Source organism: Meleagris gallopavo, chromosome 6 (assembly GCF_000146605.3).
Source record: "Meleagris gallopavo isolate NT-WF06-2002-E0010 breed Aviagen turkey brand Nicholas breeding stock chromosome 6, Turkey_5.1, whole genome shotgun sequence".
NCBI classification, from domain to species: Eukaryota; Metazoa; Chordata; class Aves; order Galliformes; family Phasianidae; genus Meleagris; species Meleagris gallopavo.
In genome coordinates this window covers 1706021-1728009 of record NC_015016.2, presented here as the reverse complement: position 1 = coordinate 1728009, position 21989 = coordinate 1706021, and the positions used below count along the sequence as shown (strand labels likewise).

The 21989-nt window shown below is 44.3% G+C and overlaps 1 protein-coding gene across 1 annotated transcript in view; it reads left to right on the top strand.

The window, feature by feature from the left end:
* The window catches only part of OBSCN (obscurin, cytoskeletal calmodulin and titin-interacting RhoGEF), a 170471-nt gene that overhangs the window by 80778 nt on the left and 67704 nt on the right, over positions 1–21989 (top strand). The window contains 19 exon segments of the mRNA XM_010712264.3: positions 1422–1685; positions 2030–2293; positions 2606–2869; positions 3601–3864; positions 4042–4305; positions 5631–5897; positions 6213–6476; positions 7028–7294; positions 8316–8582; positions 9238–9504; positions 10605–10871; positions 13020–13292; positions 13667–13933; positions 15826–16092; positions 16496–16765; positions 17390–17656; positions 18513–18779; positions 19993–20259; positions 20958–21230. Coding sequence (XP_010710566.1) covers positions 1422–1685; positions 2030–2293; positions 2606–2869; positions 3601–3864; positions 4042–4305; positions 5631–5897; positions 6213–6476; positions 7028–7294; positions 8316–8582; positions 9238–9504; positions 10605–10871; positions 13020–13292; positions 13667–13933; positions 15826–16092; positions 16496–16765; positions 17390–17656; positions 18513–18779; positions 19993–20259; positions 20958–21230 — 5070 coding nt within the window.

The following is a 21989-nucleotide window of genomic DNA, read 5'->3' as shown; positions in this document are numbered from 1 at the left end:
AAAAAAAGGAATTTGAACACTTCGTTTTTCTGTACGCCACCAACTATCAACATAGATTCCTGAAAGAGGTAGACCAACCCCTTCTTTGTTGCTTTCCTTTCTTCTGATCAGCTTACTGACTGTCATTATGTTATTTCTGTTCCTTCTAGTTCAAGCTGGCCAGAATTTCTGGAATTTACATACTAATATTCTGACAGAACCAAGAGCCACAAGTTGAACTGTGGGCAGAGGTCACAAATGGGTACAAATGCACGGAGCACACAGCTGTGTCTGGAGACATTTGATGTCAAAGTCTCATTGTAGATTATTTTCCAGCTCTTCTCTCTGCTTGGTCTCTTTGCCTAAGAAGTTCCCAAGTCCAGAATTTGGGAACTGCCCTGACCCTGCTGAAATGCACAGAGAATCTGACCTTTCTGACTTTGCCTTTCTATTCTCTAGTATTTCTTTCACACAGATCTAAGATCATTATGGTCCTTTTCAACCCAGGGCATTCTGTGATTCAACGATTCTATGTTTTATGGCTCTCTGAATTTCAGGACAGTGAGAAACTTTTCACTTAGGCAGACTATTCCTGATAGTCCTTGTAGCGGGACAGTCTGTGTAATTATGCCCTTAATATAGCTTCTTTGAGAAGCGTTCTGCTGTCTTAAACCTTGTAATTAAGATTGCTTCTACTTGGTTGCATTTAACAATTCTAAAAGAATTGAAGCTTTCATTGTTTCCCACATGTTTTCCTTTCACCTTGCTCTGTCACTGCCTGTCCTAAGACCCGTGAGCTCCTCTGCTTCATAATGGGTAGCTGCCCAGTTATTCTCCACATCTGTATTCTCATATATTTATTTCTTGCTGGTCAAAGTCAGGGCTCAGAGATCTTCCTCTTCGACTCTTTCATACGTATTGTACAACCAAACGTGGTCTCCACGTCATTCCAAAGACTTAGCAGACACTGTCCCATCCTACTGCTCCCAGGTATGTACATTGCCACCCAGTGTTATACTCAGTTATTCTATTAGTTGTTCCAAAGGGTGTTAGGACACTCCTGAATCTCCTGATATGATAGTCTTGTAAGAGTCCACAATGGAGACATCGTACTTCTTTTTCCTTTCTATTCTATACTTTCAAGATGCCTGCCTATTTTACCCATCAGCCTTTTGCATTCATTCTAACTCTTGAGCTAGGCATCTTTAGTGCATAAATCTTTTCTTTAACTTCTTTTTTCCTGATGATAGTATAACCTTCTGTACCAATTTTCCAGGCTGAAGTACAGTGAGGAAGTTATCGTTTTGGCCATACGTGAAGTCTTCCTATTCCTGCTGTTTGTGTCAATAACAAGGCATGGATAGATAGTGGTGAACATCACGTTAATCTTTTTGGTGACCAAAAGCTGCATGTCATGAAAATGTTTGCTCTTTGTTTCTCAGCCCTTCCTGCTCTCTTCAAAGAAGAGTTAAGAAACGAGGAAGCCACTGAGGGTGACGTGGTCACTCTGCGCTGTGAGCTGACCAAGGCTGCACCAGTGGAATGGAGAAAGGGGCACGCAGTGCTCAAGTCTAGTGAGAAATACAAAATGAGGCAGAAGGATGCCACCGCAGAACTGGTGATCCATAACCTAGATGAGAGTGATGCTGGTGATTACACCTGTGTGTGTGGGGATAAGCAGTCCACAGCTTCCTTGGCAGTACACGGTAATCACATTTTTCATCTAGATGACCTCATCATCAAGCTCATGGTGTTGATTCTTTTTGTTTTTTTTTCCCCCATGTTTGTTGTTATCTCTGCATACTTTCCTCTGAGTTTGACATTGCACATCATGGTAGTAATTAATTTGCATTTCTTTTATCTAATGGGAAAACCAACACCCCTCACCCCTAATACAAAGTGGCCTTAGGACTTTATGAAGTATGTAGATGTGAAAACAGACCCTAGGACATCTCCCCACTCTTGCTCCAGCCTTTCCTTCCCCCAGCTCTGCCTTTCATCCAGAGGCTGTTTGCAGCTCCATTTAACCCTCCATCCGTTGCATCCTCAGCGCTACCTGCACACATCAAGGAAAGCCTGAAGGGCGAGGAAGTAACAGAAGGACGAACGGCCACTCTGCGCTGTGAGCTGACCAAGGTTGCTCAGGTAGAGTGGAGAAAGGGAAGCACTTTGCTCCAAGCCAGCGACAAGTACAAAATGAGACAGGAGGGCACCGTCATGAAGCTGCTCATCCACGACACAGAGCTGAAAGATGCTGGAGAATACACGTGTGTGTGTGGAGAACAGGAGACAACCGCTGCCTTGATAGTGAATGGTAAAAAAAAAAAAGCACAACAACATACCTATGTGTCTGTATCACTGTGTACTTTTTTTGTCTAGCTCATCACTATTTGTTGTGTGTTCACCTGCAGCTGGATTTAGATAAAACTGTAAGCTGCCTTCAAGCTCTGGTTGCACCCGGGCTTCTTTCTGCCTATGCCTATTTGTTTTTCCTGTGCCTTAGGATTACAAGGAATTTGCAACTATTTCTCCACAGAAATGTTCTCTGTTTCTTTATGTCCTCATCCATCATCACTTGTGTGACGTGTCATTTTTTAATGTCCTCTGTCCATTTCACGACCTTCAGCCTTGCCTGCACTTTTCAAAGAGGAGCTGAAGAACCTGCAGGCCATGGAAAACCAGACAGTCACTCTGCGCTGTGAGCTGACCAAGGCTTCACCTGTCTCATGGAAGAAAGGAAACAAAATCCTCAGAGCAAGTGAAAAATACATCATGCGGCAGGATGACGTCCTTGCAGAGCTGGAAATCCGTGAGCTTGATCTGCAGGATGCAGGAGATTACACCTGTGTGTGTGGAGACCATCATACCACTGCCTCTCTGACAGTGAATGGTAAAATCACTTTGCAGATGGCTGTCCACTCTTTTGTTCTCTGCAGCGTTCTGCTGTGGTGTGAAACGGTCACCTATCAGCTTCTGGATTTTCCCTAGGAATTAATTTGTGTTCAGAAAAGGACAACTTTATGTTCTGGCTTTTTTTTTTTTGGTTCAATTTTCCTGAAAAGGGAGCTAAAGAAATAGCTGTTTTTGTCATGCAGACTGCGTTGTAAATTTAAGTGTATAGTGCCAGTGAGTTTGGAGGGAGTCGCAGGATGTATTGGGGCATGGCAGGGTGTATCAGGGCATGGCATGAGATACTGGGACATTTTGAGGGCTCAGAACCCCTTTTTGAGGGCTTATGGCCCTATTTTGATGGATTGTGGCTCCAGTTTGAGAACTCAGCCCAACTGCCAGGAGTTGGACTCTGGTCCTCATGGGTCCCTTCCAGCTTGGGATATTCTATGAAATGCTCATGTTAGGCTGAGATGTTTTAGAGGGCAACCCTGTGATATATTCTCTAAGTTGCTTCTTGCATCCATCTAGCCTGTGGTACTTTGATCTTTCAGCTCAGCACTTCTTTTCTTACTGTCATTGGTGGATCTCATTTTCCACATCATCATAGTGGAAACCTCAACATCTGGACTATCTGACTTGGCTGTTCTTTAACTTAAATCGATAGTGATGCCAGTCACGAGTGCAAAGGTCATAGTTTAAATACGTTGTCTATTGGCTTTCTATTCCCAGCCCTGCCAGCAGTTTTCAAGGAAGAGCTGAAAAATGAAGAAGTCGTGGAAGGAGCATCAGTCTCTCTGCGTTGTGAATTAAGCAAAGCAGCTCCAGTGCAGTGGAAAATAGGGCCCAAAGTGCTCAAAACGAGTGAAAAATATCAAATGAGCCAGCCTGGCACCATTGCAGAGTTGGTCATTCGTGACCTAGATGTAACAGATGCTGGAGATTACACTTGTGTTTGTGGTGACCAGAAGACAACAGCAACCTTAACAGTTCATGGTAAAAAGTCTTCATTAAAATTAATAGAGTTATAGGTAGACATGAGTCTGGATCAGAGGTTATGATCTAGGCTATCAAAAGAATGGGTTGGAAAGGGGAGGCATAAGGGGGAGTAATCCCGAGCAGGATTGGAATTCTGGTTTTCTAGTGACCATTTGTCCGTGTTGTGTCCTTCAGCTTTGCCACCACTCTTTAAGGAAGAGCTTAAGAATGAGGAAGCAGAAGAAGGCAGAGATGTCAGCCTGCACTGCGAGCTCACCAAGGCTGCTCTGGTAGAGTGGCAGAAGGACCAGAGGGTTCTCAAACAGAGTGGAAAATACCAGATGAGGCAGGAAGGGACCAAGGCAGAGCTGGTGATTTGTGGAGTGGCTGAGGATGATGCAGGAAACTACAGCTGTGTGTGCGGAGAGCACCAGACTACTGCTGTCTTAACAGTACAGGGTAAAACTGATCTGACCTGTTTCCTAACTAGACATGCCTATCCTCTGCTAGCAGGTGTTCACTTCCCCACGTCTGTTTGTTCAGCCTTATTAACTGCCCTTCCACTTGTTTGAAACAGTATTTCCTGTCTTTGATGACCTCCGATTGGAAAACACTGCTCTATATTCTTCTCCATCCTTTTGTTTTTTTCATTTCCTTAAACACAAGCCTGCTATCCTCTCATCTTTCCCTTCTGCCTCTCCTTTTATAGCACATAAACCCACTGTTCTTTTATCTTTCCTTTTCTGCCCTTCCTTCCTAAAGCACAATTCTGCTTGTTCTTTGCCTCTTCCTTCTGGCATTCTCAATCTGTGCCATTTGACTGTAGGCTATAGTAAGCCATATTCTGAACATGGCCACGTTATTTCTACTGTGTTGAGTGATGTTTATGTTGCTCTTTGTGCCCATAGCTACCATCCTAATGCAAAAAGATAGGTTTGCACTAGAAGTCCAATCTTCTAGGCAGGAAAGGATGAATTCTTTGTGACCTCCTCTGGTCTTATTTAGGTGCAAAAACCAGTTGCTATGCAACCAAAACTGATGTTTCAGCTTAACACTGCTGCAGATGAGAAGTGTGCCAAATCAAGACTTCTAACCTGGGTATTTTAATTTAGCTCCACCGCCATGACTGAGTCGTGAAGTCAGAGATCTGAGATATCCAACCTTGTGAAACGGGTGGAATATCCCATCATCTCACCTAGTTAATTAGAGGGACATACGTGAAGTTCACCACATTTATTTTGAGGACACAACTTGCAGTGGGTACTAGAATTAAGCAAGCAGGGAAAATGTGTTCTGAGACATGAATACAGGCTTAAGATTCAGTATCTGGAGACTTTCTCTGGGGTCATGAGGCATCTGTGAGCCCTGGTTGTGTCTTTTCAATGACACCTCAAGGAACAAGGAATGATGTTGAGGAAGGAGTTGTGCCAACACTCGGAGCCCAACATGGCTACACTATAACCAGGAAAAGATGGTGGAAGATGTTATCACATGCATGAGCTAGGGAGCTCAAAGGTGCTGCTCTTGGTTCTTCTTATAAGGAAATTGGGAGAAAGCAGGGATACATCTCTTGACTACAGTGCAATTATGCTAGTAGGAAGCCAACATAAACCCCAAAGAATTAAATGCATGTATTCCCACTAGGATGTCTGTTTCTCTTTCCTCTCTTTGCTGCTAACGCTCTGCCCTTCCGTAACCTTCACAATCGTACCCCATCACTTCCCACTCCCACCCACTGCAGAAGATATCCTCAGTTTGTAATTCATTTTACCTGCATCCTTCAGCTGCGCCTCCATTTTTCCAAGAAGAGATGAGCAGCGAGGAAGCAGTAGAAGGTGGAATGGCCACTTTGCACTGTCAGATCAGCAAGGCTTCTGCCCTTGTTCAGTGGAAGAAGGGCCATCGCATCCTCACCCCAGGCAGGAAGTACAGCATGAGCCAGGAAGGCTGTGTTGTGGAGCTGGTAGTTCACAATTTAGACTTGAATGACACTGGAGAGTATACCTGTGTTTGTGGAAACAAGACCACCACGGCTGCCTTAACAGTGCATGGTAAAGTAATCCTTGGGACTAAGGTTCTCCACACCTTAGACCTGTCCATGTCTCTATTGCTGTAGTCTCCTGTTTGCTTGGGCTTTTGTTTTCCATTGGAGGTAGCTTATATGCTTCTTCCTACTCTTAGAAATGGGAAAAGCAGTGCCTGTTTTGTATCTGTCCTCCTGGTTCTCTCACTTTCCTTGCCCTGATGCAGTGTCCAAGGAAGATGTTTCCACTGACCTGTATCATGCATCCTTTCCTACTGGACTTCAACTAGCTGATTTTTTAAGGAATATTCAGCCTCTATATGGTAATTCTTTTACTCTTCAGCACTGCCTCCAGAATTCAAGACCTACCTGAAGGACCTAGAAGCTGTAGAACGTGGGACAGTTACTCTGCACTGTGAGCTGACCAAACCTGCTGCGGTGGAGTGGAAGAAAGGGCAGGAGGTGCTCAAAGCAAGCAAAAAGTACAAAATGAGTCAAGATGGTGCTGTTGCAAAGCTGATTATCCATGAGCTGGATGAGGAGGATGCTGGAGATTATACCTGTGTGTGTGGAGATCAGCAGACAACGGCCACTTTGACTGTCAATGGTAAAACAAACGAACAAGCTGTATTTTGTATTTTACTTGTTTCGTTGTCACTTGCAGAGAAGATATGGCTGTGACTCGTAAGGAAAGTGCGTGGAATAGCATGGCCTTTACAGCCTAGTAGAGTGATCAGGTAGAAAATGGGATATGTGATGCAGAAGGAAATGCATTGTTTCAGTCTCTTACTGTCAGGGTAATTGTAATCTCTCCTGCAAGTGTTCTGCCCTGAGAGGGGATCCGAATGCTTACAAACCTTGCTGAACTCTGGAATATCTCTTCAGCAGTGGTAGAAATATTCTGCTATTTTTCAGTCTTAGATTGGATGAAGCTAGAATAACCTTTGGGGCAAGTGTAACTTCTTGAAACTGATTTATTCTTGTCGTGCAGACCTTCCTATTATCTCTCTGGGGAAACAGCTCTGTACTTTGAATCGAGAGCATTGAGATTTAGAGCCATCTGCAAATAAGCTCTCTTGGCATTTCCTTTCTTTTCCTGCTTTCTCTTTCCCAAACCCCCAACTGCAGCGTGTTGCAAGTTGTATTTCTATTTTATAGCCCTACCAGCACTTTTCAAGCAAGAACTTCAGAATACTGAGGCAGAAGAAGGTGGGACAGTGACCCTGAAGTGTGAGCTTACCAAACCCAAGGCTCCAGTAGAGTGGAGGAAAGGAGATGTTACTCTCTACCCTGGCTTGAAATACGAGATGAAGCAGCAGGGCTCCTCTGCAGAATTGGTCATTTATGACTTAGAATTGGATGATTCAGGAAAGTACACCTGCGACTCCGGACATCAGCAGACAACAGCTGCAGTAACTGTACATGGTAGGCAGAGTACTGACCCTAGGCTCAATAGAGATGAAGTGAAAGGAGCACCTTTTAGTATCTCTACAGATACTGATTTGTTTTACTCTCTGCCAGTATATGTTTTCTCCCTCAGTCTGAAACATGGTCAGGACAAAGAGGTTCTGCTTGCAGCATCTGGAGTGGTTAATCAGCATCAAAGCAATTTAATATTGTCATGATGTCAAAGTGTGATGAGCTCTCCTGCCCTATGAGCACAGAACATGTGGCTGCATATGGTGATTCAGGAAAGGGATAAGAGGAAATAAATTAGGGAGATTGATTCTTTGGGGTTGCTGACTGCTTCATTAGACATGAGAGATGCATAATTGAGTGTAATGCCTGATTGGGATGATTACAAAAACAACAGCTGGTAGATAAAGGTTTTCTGTAATACATGAATGTACTGTGTTACTACTGGAGACTTTCTGGATACAACCCACGTGTGCAAACAATTGCATCCACATGTTTTCCTCAGTCCTTTCTGCCATTACCTGAAACCACTCCATTTATCACTTCCTTGCCAGCTCTTACCATACTGCTGCTGCTTATGTTTTGAATGCTGTCTTGCTCTTCTATACGTTGGTGGAATATATAGGGCATGCACGGGGAGGGAGGAATACTCTTAGCTCAATATTGCAAGCTTCCAGACTTTCTTTAAGGAACCAGGGTCCAAGTAGAGGGAGCATGTCCTGCTGTGTCCTGGTGGTCATTGACTGAAGCACCCCTAGTTGGCATGGAGAGACTTTGATAGGAAAATCTGACAACTTCAGATGGCATACCAGTGCTGGGATCTGCTCTTTCCTGACTCTTTCTTAACTTCACTGTCTGTCCTCAGCTCTTGGTTCATACAGTGCTTAAAGAAAGATGCTGCCAAGAAGGAGAATGGCAGCCCGAGGATTTTGGAATCATTAGAATTAGGCTGTTTCAGAAGCACGATGGCAGGGTTGGGTCGTTTCTGGACTGAACCACTCTTAAAACATTTTCCTCTCAAATTTTGCAGCACTGCCTGTCACATTTAAGCAAATCCTCCAGAATAAGGAATCAGAGGAAGGAAGTACAGCTACTTTCTGCTGCGAGCTGTCAAAACCCAATGCTGCAGTGGAATGGAGGAAAGGAGGAGTGGGGCTGCAGCCCGATGAGAAATATGAGATGAGGCAGAGGGAGTGCCTGGTAGAGCTCTTAATACATAACCTCCAATTAGAAGATACAGGAGAATACAGCTGTGATACTGGGGATCAGGAAACAAAGGCATCTTTACATGTGAAAGGTATGTGATGTGAGCTAGCTCAAAAAGCAATAGATTTCATCTTACACAAACCAACGACTTGAATAGGATTACCTGCCTTTTTTCTTTATAAATATTTCCAATGAAAATGGACAAGGATGATACTTTCTTCTTCCAGTAGTGTGAGTCTTGATTTCTAAGAAGAAATACTTTCTGGCTCTACAGAGAAGAGAAATAAAAGAAAGAGCAATGTTATAATGTAACGTGTGAATATTTAATGTGATATGTGACCTAAATATCTAGAAAAAAAAAATAAATTCCTTCCGTATCCTGGAAAGAGAGTGACAACAACTTTCCTGCTCTGTTGAGGCTGTTCACAGAATTTTCAACTGTTTTACTCCCAAGATCTTTGTGACATCAACTGAAGGATAAATTCATTCAAATAATTCAATGCTGGGAAAGATTGGAGTCAAGGAATGAAGGAAGGAACCTTTGTTTGTGCTGATGGCTGCCTCTCCTGCAGAAATATCTGCTACCACAACCAGGCTTATTAGAAAACGTGGATCTTGCCTTGGAGCGTAGCACTTGCAGAGCGCAGTATCTTGCTCCCCCAGGTGTCAATCTAGCTGTGTTAACCAGGAGTTGATTCTGGATTGAATAAAAGCTCCTGTTCTTTGTTGTTTTCATTTTTCTTTAGCCCTACCAGTTCTTTTCAAAAAGGAGCTCAAGGATGAGGAGGTTGAAGAAGGAGCTGCAGTGAAATTCCAGTGTGAGCTGACAAAGGATAACGCAGCAGTGGAGTGGAGGAAGGGCACCATGGAGATCTTCCCATGTTCCAAATATGAAATGAGATTAAGTGGCTGCACAGCTGAGCTTGTGATCCATAATGCAGAACCAGAGGATGCTTCTGATTATACGTGTGATACAGGAGACCAGCAGAGCACAGCCATCCTCAGAGTGAATGGTTAGCATTACACCAAGATGGATCAGAGGATAAAAGGGATTTGTGAAGCTGTGTAGATAACATTTTGTTATTCTCTGGTGACTAATTCCCCCCGAAAAGTAAGATAAAGAGGAAAGGTTTATGAGGTGTTTAATCACAAACCAGAATACAGAAAAGTGGATCTTTTGGGACAGGTGGATAGAATCGCTATTTAAGCCCGTGTAGTTCTTAACTTTTGGTATTCATTGCTGGGTCGCTCAGCTCAACAAATGCTTGTAAGCCATTTACAAAAAAAAGCATCTTTAAAATGGACTGTTTTCAATTCTTCTCTGGTCCTCCCATGAGGATCCTGAGAACAGTATTTTTAGATAAAGCAGAGTAATGTCTGCACATAGTCAGCATTGGTGACATGTCTGTGGTTGCTTCTGACATTTGGGTGGTACTTGTGGCTTTCATCTAAGCCACAATGTTCCAAACTATTTGTGCTGTGGGCTGAATCCCAATCCGGGAAGAAGATGCTGTCCCATGATGAGTGAAAGAGTGCTCCCTTTACATGCATCCTAATAGGTCTTAGATAACAGAACCATAAGCACTGAGCTTTCACAACTGCTCACTCATCCATGGGATGGATATTCTCTTCTTGTTTCCATCAGTGGTGAGCTGTGGTCTGGGCTGTTCCCATCTGTGAGCACATCATATGGAAGGATGTTCTGCTGCTTGTGTAGGGTCTAGAGGTGATGGTAGAGAAATGAGATGTGCTCAAATCTTTATAACTGTTGTTAGAAGTCAAAGATTTATGCTAGTTTTAACAAGAAAGTATGACGTTCTGTTCAGTCAAGATCTTTTTGTGTGGGAGTTTTCTATATTCAGAGCAGATCATAGAGGATATAATGAAAGATACCCTTGACTCTATTGGGAACAAACACATTTGGGGAATTTTATCTCCCTGCCTGGATATACAAAACTTAACTATCATATATCCACTTAACTATCATATATCCACAAGCAGAACTTGTTCTACAGCTTCAGACCTCAAGTGCCTTGTGCTGAGCTGCCCAGGCCTGACGTTCATACATCCAAGCCAGCAGTTCATTGCACTCATTGCCTTTTTCACTTTGCAGCCATTAAACCCCGACTGAAGCAGCAGCTGAAGAATGAAGAAGTGGAGGTGGGAGGAACAGCTAAGCTGCGCTGTGAGATTTCTATAAGCAAAGCAGAAGTAGAGTGGAGTAAAGATGGAGCTGTGCTTCACTCAAGTTCCAAGTATGAAATGTGGCAGCAGGGCACCATCCGTGAGCTGCGTGTTCACCACTTGGAGCCCAGTGATGCTGGAGAATACTCCTGCAAGGCTGGAGATGAGACAACCTCTGCAAAGCTGACCGTGAAAGGCAAGAGATACTTACTGGAACCAAGGGGATTTTCACTTTAAGATGCTAAGATTTGGAAACATCCCTGCTACTGCTGTGTTAAATGCACATAGGGCACAGGAAGGGTCTTGTGAAGTAATATGAAATCTTGTTGTCTGTGACTGAAGTGAGGCAAAGAATCCCTTGGTGGGCAGGCGAGGATAATGCAGATGTAATTTTTGACTCGGGGCTTGAAATGTTTGCTCGGCATGTGAGTAAGCAGATGGTTCACCCCTAGCTTCCAGTCACAAGGCAGAACTACAGGCAGATCTTGCTTTCAGGTTTGATCACTAGTGTGGAGCAGTCACCTCTAGCCACTCCACAGGCTCCTCACTGTTACAGATGCTCTGTATGCTGTGCCCCGCTGCACCATTTTTCATGCAGAGGATGACTTCAGTGGAACAAATGTGTAATCTCTTTGCTCAGATGGAGAATGATGTACTGCCCTTTAGTATGTGCACCAGATTCAGGGAGAAGTCACTGCCTATTGCAGGCTGTCTCTGTGATCATTGCACAGATCTGCAGGTGCCCAGCTGTCCTAGAAGCAGGACTTGAACCAAACAAAGCACAAACACCCTGTGCACTGATCCAGTGAGCCCTGCTGTGAGTACTGTGCCACCCAGATACTCCAGCCCAGAGAATAAGCAATCCTTTGCAAAAAGGCAGGAGAGGGGATCAGTATTTAATGTTGTTCTGTGAAGGTATCTACAGATGTAACAAATTTCAAAATCCTGACTTTCAAATCTGGCATTCAGGCTTTTTTTCCACCCAATTAGAGTATCAAACATAATTTAAAAAAATAATCAGTACGCAGCACATCTCGGAGACAGAGCAAATGATAAAACCACTGACCGAAAGATCACAGAATTGCAGGGGTTGGATGGGGACCTCAAAAGATCATTGAGTCCAACCCCCTGCTAGAGCAGATACCTTACAATAGGTCACACAGGTAGGTGTCCAGATGGGTCTTGAGTATCTCCATAAGAGGAGACTCCAACTCTCTGGGCAACCTGTTCCAATGCTCTGTCACCCTTACCGTGAAGAAGTTCTGCATGTTAGTACTGAACTTCTTATGTTCAGGTTTTAGGCCATTGCTCCTTTTCCTATTACTATGCACCACCAAGAAGACCCTGGCCTCATCCTTTCACCTCCCACCTCCCCATATTTATCAGATTCCCCCCAGTCTTCTTTTCCCCAGGCTGAACAAACCCAGGTTACTCAGCCTTTCCTCATACAGGAGATGCTTCAGGTCCTTTATTATCTTTGCAGCCCTCTGCTGGACTCTGTCTGGGAGATCCCTGTCTTTTTTGAACTGGGGTGCCCAGAATTGGGAATAGTAGTTTAAATGTGGCCCCATCAGGGCAGAGTAGAGGGGAAGGATCACCTCCTTTGCCCTGCTGGCCATGCTCTTTTTAGTGCACGCTGGGATCCCATCGGCCTTCTAGGCCATAGGGACACACTGCTGTCATCCACCAGGATCCCCAGGTCCTTCTCTGCAGAGCTCCTCCCCAGCAGGTCATCCCCCAGCCTTTACTGATGCGTGCAGTTATTTCTCCCCAGGTGCAAGACTTTACACTTGTTAAATCTCATCATGTTCCTCCCTGCCCAACTCTCCAGTCTGGCTGGATCAAATGGTAATGGTCATATAACTACATACACTGAAAGGAATCAAATGACAGAGTGTGAAATGTAATTTGAAAGGCTGTGATATCTTCATCCTTGGAGGAAGTCAATAAAACTCAGCTGGACGCAGCACTGAGCAATATGCTGTAAGCTGGTCCTGTTTTGGGCAGTAGCTGGACCAGATTAGAGCCAGATGTCCTCTCCAACCTTTATTATTCTGTGAGAGGTAATGGCCTCATGTTACACCAGGGCAGGTTCATGTTGGATTTAGGAAAAAATTCTCCAAAAGAGTGAACAAGCACTGGCACAGGCTGCCCAGGGAGGTGGTGGAGTCACCATCCCTAGAGGTGTTCCAGAACTGTGGAGATTTGGCATTTGGGGACATGGTCAGTGAGCATGGTGGGGGTGGGTTGATGGTTGGAATTGGTGAGTTTAGAGGTCTTTTCCAATTTGGCTGAGTCTGTGATTTGGTCCATATTTTCCATTTTGTATGTTGACTGTTTGCAGAGCCTGACGTGACCATTGTGAGTCACCTAAAGGACATGGTGGTATTTGAAGGCGATGATGTCACGTTTCAGTGCCAGGTGTCTCATGAGAACGCAAGGGATGTAGAATGGAAGCTACAGGATGTTGCTCTGCAGAATAATGAAATGAATGAGATCTCAGTGGAGAAAGGAAAGATCCACAAGCTGACACTGAGGAAGGTGACTGAGCAGGACCTTGGCACCATCACTTTCCGAGTGGGACCATACACATCCACAGCAGAGCTCACAGTAAAAGGTAAAGCACTCTGTGATGCAGTAAAGATCTGTGAGAACAGGTGACGCTTTGCTTTTGATGTATTAACAAATTTAAGGCCATTGTTCACTTCTTGTTAACTCTTGTTAGTAGTGTGCTTGTGCTTCAGAGCACACGTGATGCACCATGGTGTTCTCGTATGCTGTTATCACTATAGATGGAAAGTCTAAAAATCACCAGGATCCTGAAGCTAAGTATTTGTGAGTGGGTTTCATCAGAAATCGATTCACTTCTTTAATCTCCTCCAAAAATATAGAAGTTTAAGTATTTGCTTAACTGTACAGCTGTCATTTTTTAACAGTAGGGAAGCAAAATAAAGGTGACTGTTAATTCCTTCACTGTGTTTGCAATTTCAGTGCCACCTCCAGTCTTTGAGAAGAAATTACAGAACACGGAATTCCAGGAAGAGCAAACAGCCATCCTGCACTGCGAGGTCTCCCAGCCTAATGTTGCCGTGGAGTGGAAGAAGGATGCCCAGGTGATTTCCCCAAGCACCAAATATGAAATCAGACAGGAGGGAACAATCCACACTTTAAAGATTTATCATTTAAAACCAGAAGACTCAGGCAAATACACCTGTGATAATGGGAACGAGCAAACGACAGCCACTTTAACTGTTAAAGGTAGGTTGGTTTGCTTTGTTTTGTTTTTAAGACGAGAAGCTCCTTCCACATTCTTGGCAAAGTAGTAATGAGTGACTGTTATCTACAATCTTGACTTCAAATTTACTGACACAAAGCAGATGAGTCCTTTTTCTTTCAGAAGTTAAAGTCCTCTTGTCCCAGGCATAGTAACTTCTTCCACTATTCCAGACCCAAGGTTTTCTTTATGCTCACTCAAGAGACCAACCCTGGAACTAAATATAATGATGCCATTTTGTTTCTCAGCCACCTTTATTTTTTGAGCTGTGGTCCCAGCTGGGCAAAGGGTGCCTAAGATTCAAAGTGCTCAGTGTTACCTGGGCTCTCAATTCCAGCTGAAGAGCGAGGTACCTAAGGAAGTTCAGTGCCTACAGTCTAAAAAACAAGTGAAATGTGCCAATATATCCATTTAAAAGAATCTACCCTGCTATAAATACAGTCTTTTCCTGAGCTACAAGATCAGCTAAAATGAAGAGGAGCCAAGAAGTTCTTGTGAAGAGTCATCTTTTGAAATATCTTTGAGGATGTATCACCTGCCTGCTCTCACACCAAATTCAGGATGCAGTGATGCCAGAATATTGGTATTGCAAGCCCATCCTCTGACAGAGACTGTGCACCTGTGTTTCTATGTATGGTCACAGCCATGCCAGCACTCTTTGAAAACAAACTCCAAAACCAGGCAGCTGAGGAAGGTTCTGCAGTCGCCCTTCGTGCTGAACTCTCCAAACTTGATGTACCACTGAGGTGGAAAAAAGTGTCAGTTTTGCTCCAGGCCAGCAACAAGTATGAGATGAAGCAGATGGGCTCTGCTGCGGATCTACTCATCCATGACCTACAGCTGAAGAATGCTGGAGACTACACCTGTGATTCTGGCAATGAGCAAACTATGGCATCCTTGGTAGTGAAGGGTGAAACGAGCTTTCACTTCACCTTTTGAGCTCTAGGTTAATTTAGGAATTCTGTATCTAAGATTTAGGAACACTGTCGCAGAGAGTTCATTCCTTTTTTTGTGTGATGAGGGTTTCTCATTCAGCAGACCAGATCTTCACAAATCTTGTCAAGACATTCTCTCTGTTCTTCTTTTTCCTTTCTTGGTTCTTAAGAATCGTTGGACTGCAGGAGTTAGCTGCACAATGAGATGCCCTTTCTGCAAATGCACCTGTACAAAAATCTGACTCAAGCCATTGCCTAACTGTCCCATGGAATGCATCATCCATTCCTATGCCATCTGCAAGCACCTTCATGCCTCTCTCTTCATATATACATCACTCGGTTCCTATGAGTTAACTGTTTTTTATGATCCCATCCCCTACCTTTGTAAATCTCAGTTCAGCGATTTCTGTGGAGCTACCATGGTTCTTCTGTGCAACTGGGCTCAAGGAACACAAGTTCTACACGTTGTATGTAAATCAACCCACCAAACCTCTGTCTAAACCCACCAGTGTTTACACCTGCATACAGGAACGTTCAGACATCGTTTCTCTTTTGGGTCTAATTTTCAAATGAAAGGCTTTATATCACAATCTTTTTCTATGCACCCTTTTATACAGCCAAGAACTTGGATATCAGGCGTAGGCAATTGAGTTGTGGCTTTGACATGCCTGTCGGGAGATATATACACTTAGATGCTCAAGAGTCAACAACTGTGGCCACTCCAATGTGAAGTGAAATTTATTGCCAGAGGTGGTCAATATGCACAGTGCCCCCTGGGGAGTGCAGAGTGCTTAGTGCTCCTGGAAATCTAGTGCTTTTTCATCGTTCCTCTTTTGTGCCTTCAGGTCATTGAGTTTTAATCAAGTTTGGAACGGCCCTACAGTTTCACTAAATGCAGTCAGGAATGAAACTCTATTTTCCTCTGATTTCTCTTGGTTTAGCTTTGCCAGTAATTGTCACAAAACCACTCCAGAACCAGCAAGCTGAAGAAGGTGGCACCGTCACTTTGAGCTGTGAAATCTCAAAATCAAATGCCACTGTGCAATGGAAGAAGGCTGGGAAAGTGCTGCAACCCAGTGATAAATACAAGATGCACCAAGCTGGGTCCGTGGCTGAGCTGACGATTCTCAACTTGAGTGAAGCTGATGCAGGGGAGTACATGTGTGATACAGGGGACCAGCAAACCACTGCAGTTGTGCACGTGAAAGGTAGGACTTCATGTGGGGAAGAGCTGAGCAGAGGTCATTACTATGGCAGTGACACATGATTAAGAAATTTGACAGCTAGACATTGTCCTATGCCCAAACTGAGTCATAGGGATTTTGGAGATAATGTTGGTTTCAAGGGAACGGAGGATGGTTGCTTCTAGAGAATCAGAAACAGGTCTTTAATCATGACCTTGTGGTTTTATGTTAACGTCAACCACTCAAATCTATTGACAGTGTTTTCACAATACGTATATTGTATTATAAATGTAATGTGTCTTGTGGGTATTAGTTCTTTCAAATAATGCAGTACTGTCAAGAATGAGTATAACGCGATGTTTAACGTGGAAAAATAGGAAGTATCACTTGAACATAGCTATCAAACTTTGTTGACCTTTCCATAAAGAACCAGCACCAACCATAGTGGAGATGCTGAAGGACGTCACTTCATATGAAGGGGAAGATGCAGTCTTTGAATGCAGACTGTCCCAGGAAACAACTCAGGATGCTCAGTGGTTCCTGGGGGATGTTCCCCTGCAATCCAATGAAATGAATGAGATCAAAGTCCAAGGGACACGCCACACTTTGATCCTGAAAAAGGTGACACTAGAAGACTGTGGACCCATCAGCTTCAAAGTTGGGCAGCATACCACAGGGGCACAGCTAACAGTCCAAGGTGAGCTACTTACCAAACAGAAGGATTTAGAAAGTACTGGTAAGCGCTGTCAGTGTTGCCTTAGCTTTTGGAGAAGTGTATTTTGGAGGAAGGGTCTCTGCAAATCTTGGGAGATTCATCTAACACGGCTTGGGCATTTTAGAGTTTGAAATGACTGGCTCAGGTGTGCATATCTGGCCTTTTTATAGTCTATGGAGTGAAGCAGAAATCCTTTGAGGACTAGTCAACCTATCCCCAAACAAGCATCTAAGATACATTAAAATCAACACTGAAGAACATCAAGAATAGTTTCTGAATTCATTTCCTACTTGTCATGTTTTCAGATCCTTGCCCTGAAAACAAAACCCTTCAGTTATTCTGATTTGGAAAGATTGGCCACGTCAGTGCCTTATCTTGTTTGTTCCTCTTCCATCTGGTTCCAAACGCAACTATCACAGAATCACAGGGGTTGGAAGGGACCTCTGTGGATCATCGAGTCCAACCCCCCCAAAAGCAGTAGGTTGCACAGGAAAACATCCAGGCAGGCTTTGAACATCTCCAAAGGAGACCATAAGTGTACAGTTCTGATCTCAGGGCAGTGCTGGATTCCACACATGCAGCAGTGTTTGCATCTCTTCTCTGCAGCTGCTCCAGTCACCTTTGTGAAGGCTCTCCACAGCCTGGAGCTGCAGGAGGGTGGCACAGCCCACTTGTGCTGCGAGGTGTCCCGACCCGACGTCCCCGTGCAGTGGAAGAAAGGCACATCTGTCATCCACTCCAGCCAGAAGTGCAGCATCAAGCAGGATGGGAATGTGCACACGTTGGTCATTCATGATTTGGACTGTGGGGACTCAGGAGAATACAGCTGCCACACAGCTGATGGGAAGACCACTGCCAGACTAGAAGTTAAAGGTATGATTTCCTCTTTGCTCAGCAGCTCTGAGACAGCTGAACGAATACATTGCACTCTTTGGAGCATCCTAGTGTGAGAAAGGCACTGAAGCTCAGGAATAAGTGGAACAGAGGCCACAAAGTTTGTCATGGGACTGGAGAAGGTTGACGTATAAGGAGAGGCAGCTGGGTTTGTTCAGCTTGAGGAAAAGAAAGTTGAAGGAGGACCTTGTTGGTGTCTGCAAATGTCTGTTGGGGGTCTACAGAGAGGAGAGAGACAGACTTTTATTTGGGTGTGCAACAAACTGATGAGAGACAAGAAGCACAAGTTAATCGAGAGAAATTCAGGTTAGGGAAGTAAAACACCTTTTGTGATGAGAGCTACTCAGATGATGGAGCGGTGACACAGAGAGGTGGAGGAATTCCCTCCTTGGAAGACCTCAGTGGTCCCCCCAGCCTTAACCATTCTCTAACTGATCCTTTCCTGCATGATCTGAAATTGTTCTTGAAATGGTGCAGTTTTGGGTCAGCAGGAATGTATTGTTTGAGAACTTCTATCCGTTCTATTGTCTTATTTTTGGATGAAAAAGCATTTGGGCTTCAAAAAGGATTATTGAAATTAGTTGGGAACATTTAGGATATAGAGAAAGAAATGCAGCTCATGTAGAATTGGATTAACTCTATCCCTTCTCCTCTTCTGCCTGGTTTGGAAATAGACATCCTTCTTACCCAGGTACACAAAGCCAAAACTGTACACGAACTTCAATGAATGGCACTACTGCTCCAGTTCTTACCAGTACCTTGTCAACAAAACAGTCCTCTATTCTCTATCTGTGTTTTGCCTGTTTGTTCTCTTTGCACCGCTGCCCCCTTGAAGCCCTCCCTGTGCTTTTCAAACACCGGCTGACAAACGAGGAGGTGGAGGAAGGGCGCACTGCTGTGTTGCACTGCGAGCTGACGAAGCCCAACGCACCTGTGGAGTGGAGGAAAGGAGATACGGTGCTGCACTCAGGTGACAAGTATGAGATCCAGCAAGAGGGGACACGTGTCGAGCTCTTCATCTACGATGCCGAGGCTCAGGATGCGGGTGATTACACGTGTGATTCAGGGGATCAACAGAGCACCGCATCGTTGCAAGTCAAAGGTAGGTCAAGCCTTGCTGGAAGGCAGAAAACCTGTGGCTGCCTTCTATAGAACTGAAATTATAGAATCACCAAGGTTGGAAAAGATTTCCAAGATCACCCAGTCAAACCATCTGTCTATCACCAATATTCATCACTAATGGAAATTTAATCACTGATATTCTGTGTTTGTGAATTCAAAGTGCAGGAAGGGTTTTGATCCTAAATCTGCTCTTTAAAGAAGAATGCAGGCCCATTTTAAGTGAAGCTGTTATAGCTATTTGTGCCTAAGCTGCACTAGATCTGTGGCTCTGTGTCTTTTTCTAGTGGCTATTCTTCTGGATTGTATAGTTTTATTCAATTTATACTGAGTGCTGTGTATTCTAACTCGGGCAGCAAGATCATGCTTCTAGATCCTGAGCTTAGCACCCCTTTACCAGTGTTCTGCACTACAAGGAAAAACATTGAGATGCTGGAGAGTGTCCACGGAAGGGTATTAAAACTGTGAAGGGCTTGGAGCACAGTCCTATGAGGAGCAGCTGAGGGAAATGTGACTCAGGCTGGAAAAAAGGAGGCTCAGGGGAGCCCTTATCACTCTCTAGGACACCCTGACAAGAAATTGTAGTGAGGTGGGGGGCGGTCTCTTCTCCCAGATAACAGTGATAGAATGAAAAGTGATGGCCTCAAGTTGCACCATGGAAGGTTGGATATTGGGAACAACTTCTCCCAAAGAGTGGATAATGTGTTGACACAGGCTGCCCAGGGAGGTGGTGGGGTCACCATCCCTGGAGGTGTTCCAGAACCATGGAGATGTGGCACTGAGGGATATGTCAATAGGCATGGTGAGGGTGAGTTGATGGTTGGACTTGTGGATCTTAGAGGTCTTTTCCAACCTGAATGACTTTATGATTCTCCTCAGTATGTTGTTTCACTGATTAAATGTCCAAATGCTGCTATTGGTAGTTTTTTTCCTCTAATTGTTTACAGTGAATATTGTGGGTATGCACAGGTGAAACCCCTTACCTCAGCCAGTGGCCTCTGCCAGTCCTATATCAAGCAGTGGTCATCTTCACATCATCAGTGTCCAGGGCACAATCCCAAAGTCCTGCTCTGGGCTTGGTATTGTCCTCAGGGAGCTGTGGTTCGGAAAGGTGGGGAATGCCAAGCTGCAGAAAACTGCATGCAAGTCCCTCACCTTTGGGCACAGTCACTGTTGAGACTGCTTCTCCACTGCAGTACTACCCGTGCTGTTTAAGGAAGAGCTGAAAAATGTGGAGTCTGAAGAAGGGGGAACAGCTATCTTGCACTGCGAGATTTCCAAGCCAGATGCTCCCGTTGAGTGGAGAAAAGGAGGGGTGGTCATCCAGCCCAGTGAGAAGTACGAAATGAAGCTGAAGGGCTGCACTGCAGAGCTGATCATCCACGGCGTGGAGCTCGATGACTGTGGGGATTACACCTGTAGCACTGGATACGAGATCACCACAGGTTCTGTGTATGTGCAAGGTAAGATGAAGGCTGGTGGCAGTGCCCTGGTTTTGCTGCCTGAATTTTTTTACTCCACAGTCTTTGGCAGTACTGTCCAAACTTGTCTCAGATGCAAACCAATGGAATTCAGTTCTTTTTGTCCCTGATTTAAGTGACGATACAAACACTTATTTTCAAGTTCTGAATTAGTGCTTATAAATCTGATTAGTGCTTATAAATTACCACAGTTCAGAGCAGTGACTGCACTGTGCACCAAAGGAGATGGTGGTGCTTAAAAACCATTTGGCTGGACCAATTATTACAAAAAAATACTGAATATCTGATGTTGTTCAGTATAGCTTCTATCATTGCTGATATCTGTTTTACTTTTTAGTATACTGAACATAAATATCCCATTTAAATGTTAAGCTTCCCATCCGCCTCACACCGCCTACAAATGTCGGTGCAGATGGCTGCAACACACAGGAGCTCCTCATGGGACATTGCCCTTGCAATGAAACAACGTTTGCAGACGTTCATGCTACCCTACACGTGGTAAGGTAGAAGGTGGGTGAAGGGTAGAAGAAAACTAAGCTTATTTTAACCCTGGAAGAGCATTACAACTTTAATTCTCCTGGACAACGCGCACTGTTGCTTCGGTTAGTTCTACAGGCAGGAACTTGTGTATGTTTATGCTTTTCTTTTCCTTTGGCACCTTCTCTTGCTCTGTTATGCAGAAGAAGAAGCAGTCATAGTTTCTGGTTTAAAGAACACAGACGTCTTTGTGGGTGAGTCGGCCACTTTCACCTGCGAGCTGTCGCACCCAGGCGTGAAGAACGTGCAGTGGTGGCTCGATGGATCTCCCCTTCACAACAACTCTGTGACTGAAATCTCTGAGCAGGACGGGATAATCCACACTTTAACCCTAAACGATGTGGCGTGCCACGACTCAGGCACTGTCACCTTCAGAGCTGGCTCTCTTATATCTTCAGCTAAATTATTAGTCAAAGGTATTTTGTTTTTAGAAAGACAGAGATGACCACCTCTGGAATTGCTCAGTGTGCAAGTGGTTCTGCCTTCCTGGCTACCCTTACTAAATCTTTCCATAATTTCTCTGTGGCGCAATAGTCCTGCAGCTCTGCGCTTCAGCAGGGCAGCCATACTCACTCCAGAAGTCTTGTAGGTACAACCACATCAATGCTTTAATGGTTGAGGTGAGGAAGGGTTGCAGGGCCAGGACTACTGTTTGTACTGGACATCTCAAAAGAGCTGAACCAATACAGGAGAAGAAACTGTGCTTTCACCTCAGTGGTAGTGCCTGATTTTTTTTTTATTTCCCGTCAACTTCTTTCCTTATAATACCACAATTAACCAAGACAAGGCCTTGTGCTCATATGCTGATGGCTTCAGAGCTCACTCTTGAAACCAGATGGTATATGACATTGCTGCATCACAATGGCAAAGTGGGCCACGTTTGTTGATTGCCAGAATGCTAATGGTCATTGTTGTACTAGCAAAGTCTTGTCTGTTGGATGAATGTTGTTTCTTATTTGGTAAGGGTAGCCACAAACTGCAAATAACACTGAGCTCCAGACTTCATGGTAAAGCAAGCTGCTTCCTGTTCAGTCCTTTTATAGCCATTGGGAAAAGTTGGGTTGGTTTTTTTTGTTTGTTTGTTTTTAAAAAAGTAACACATTCCTCGCTTGGAAATGGGATTTTTATATAAAGAGATAGAAGGCGTTAGATGTTCTTTATTAAAATCTACTCTC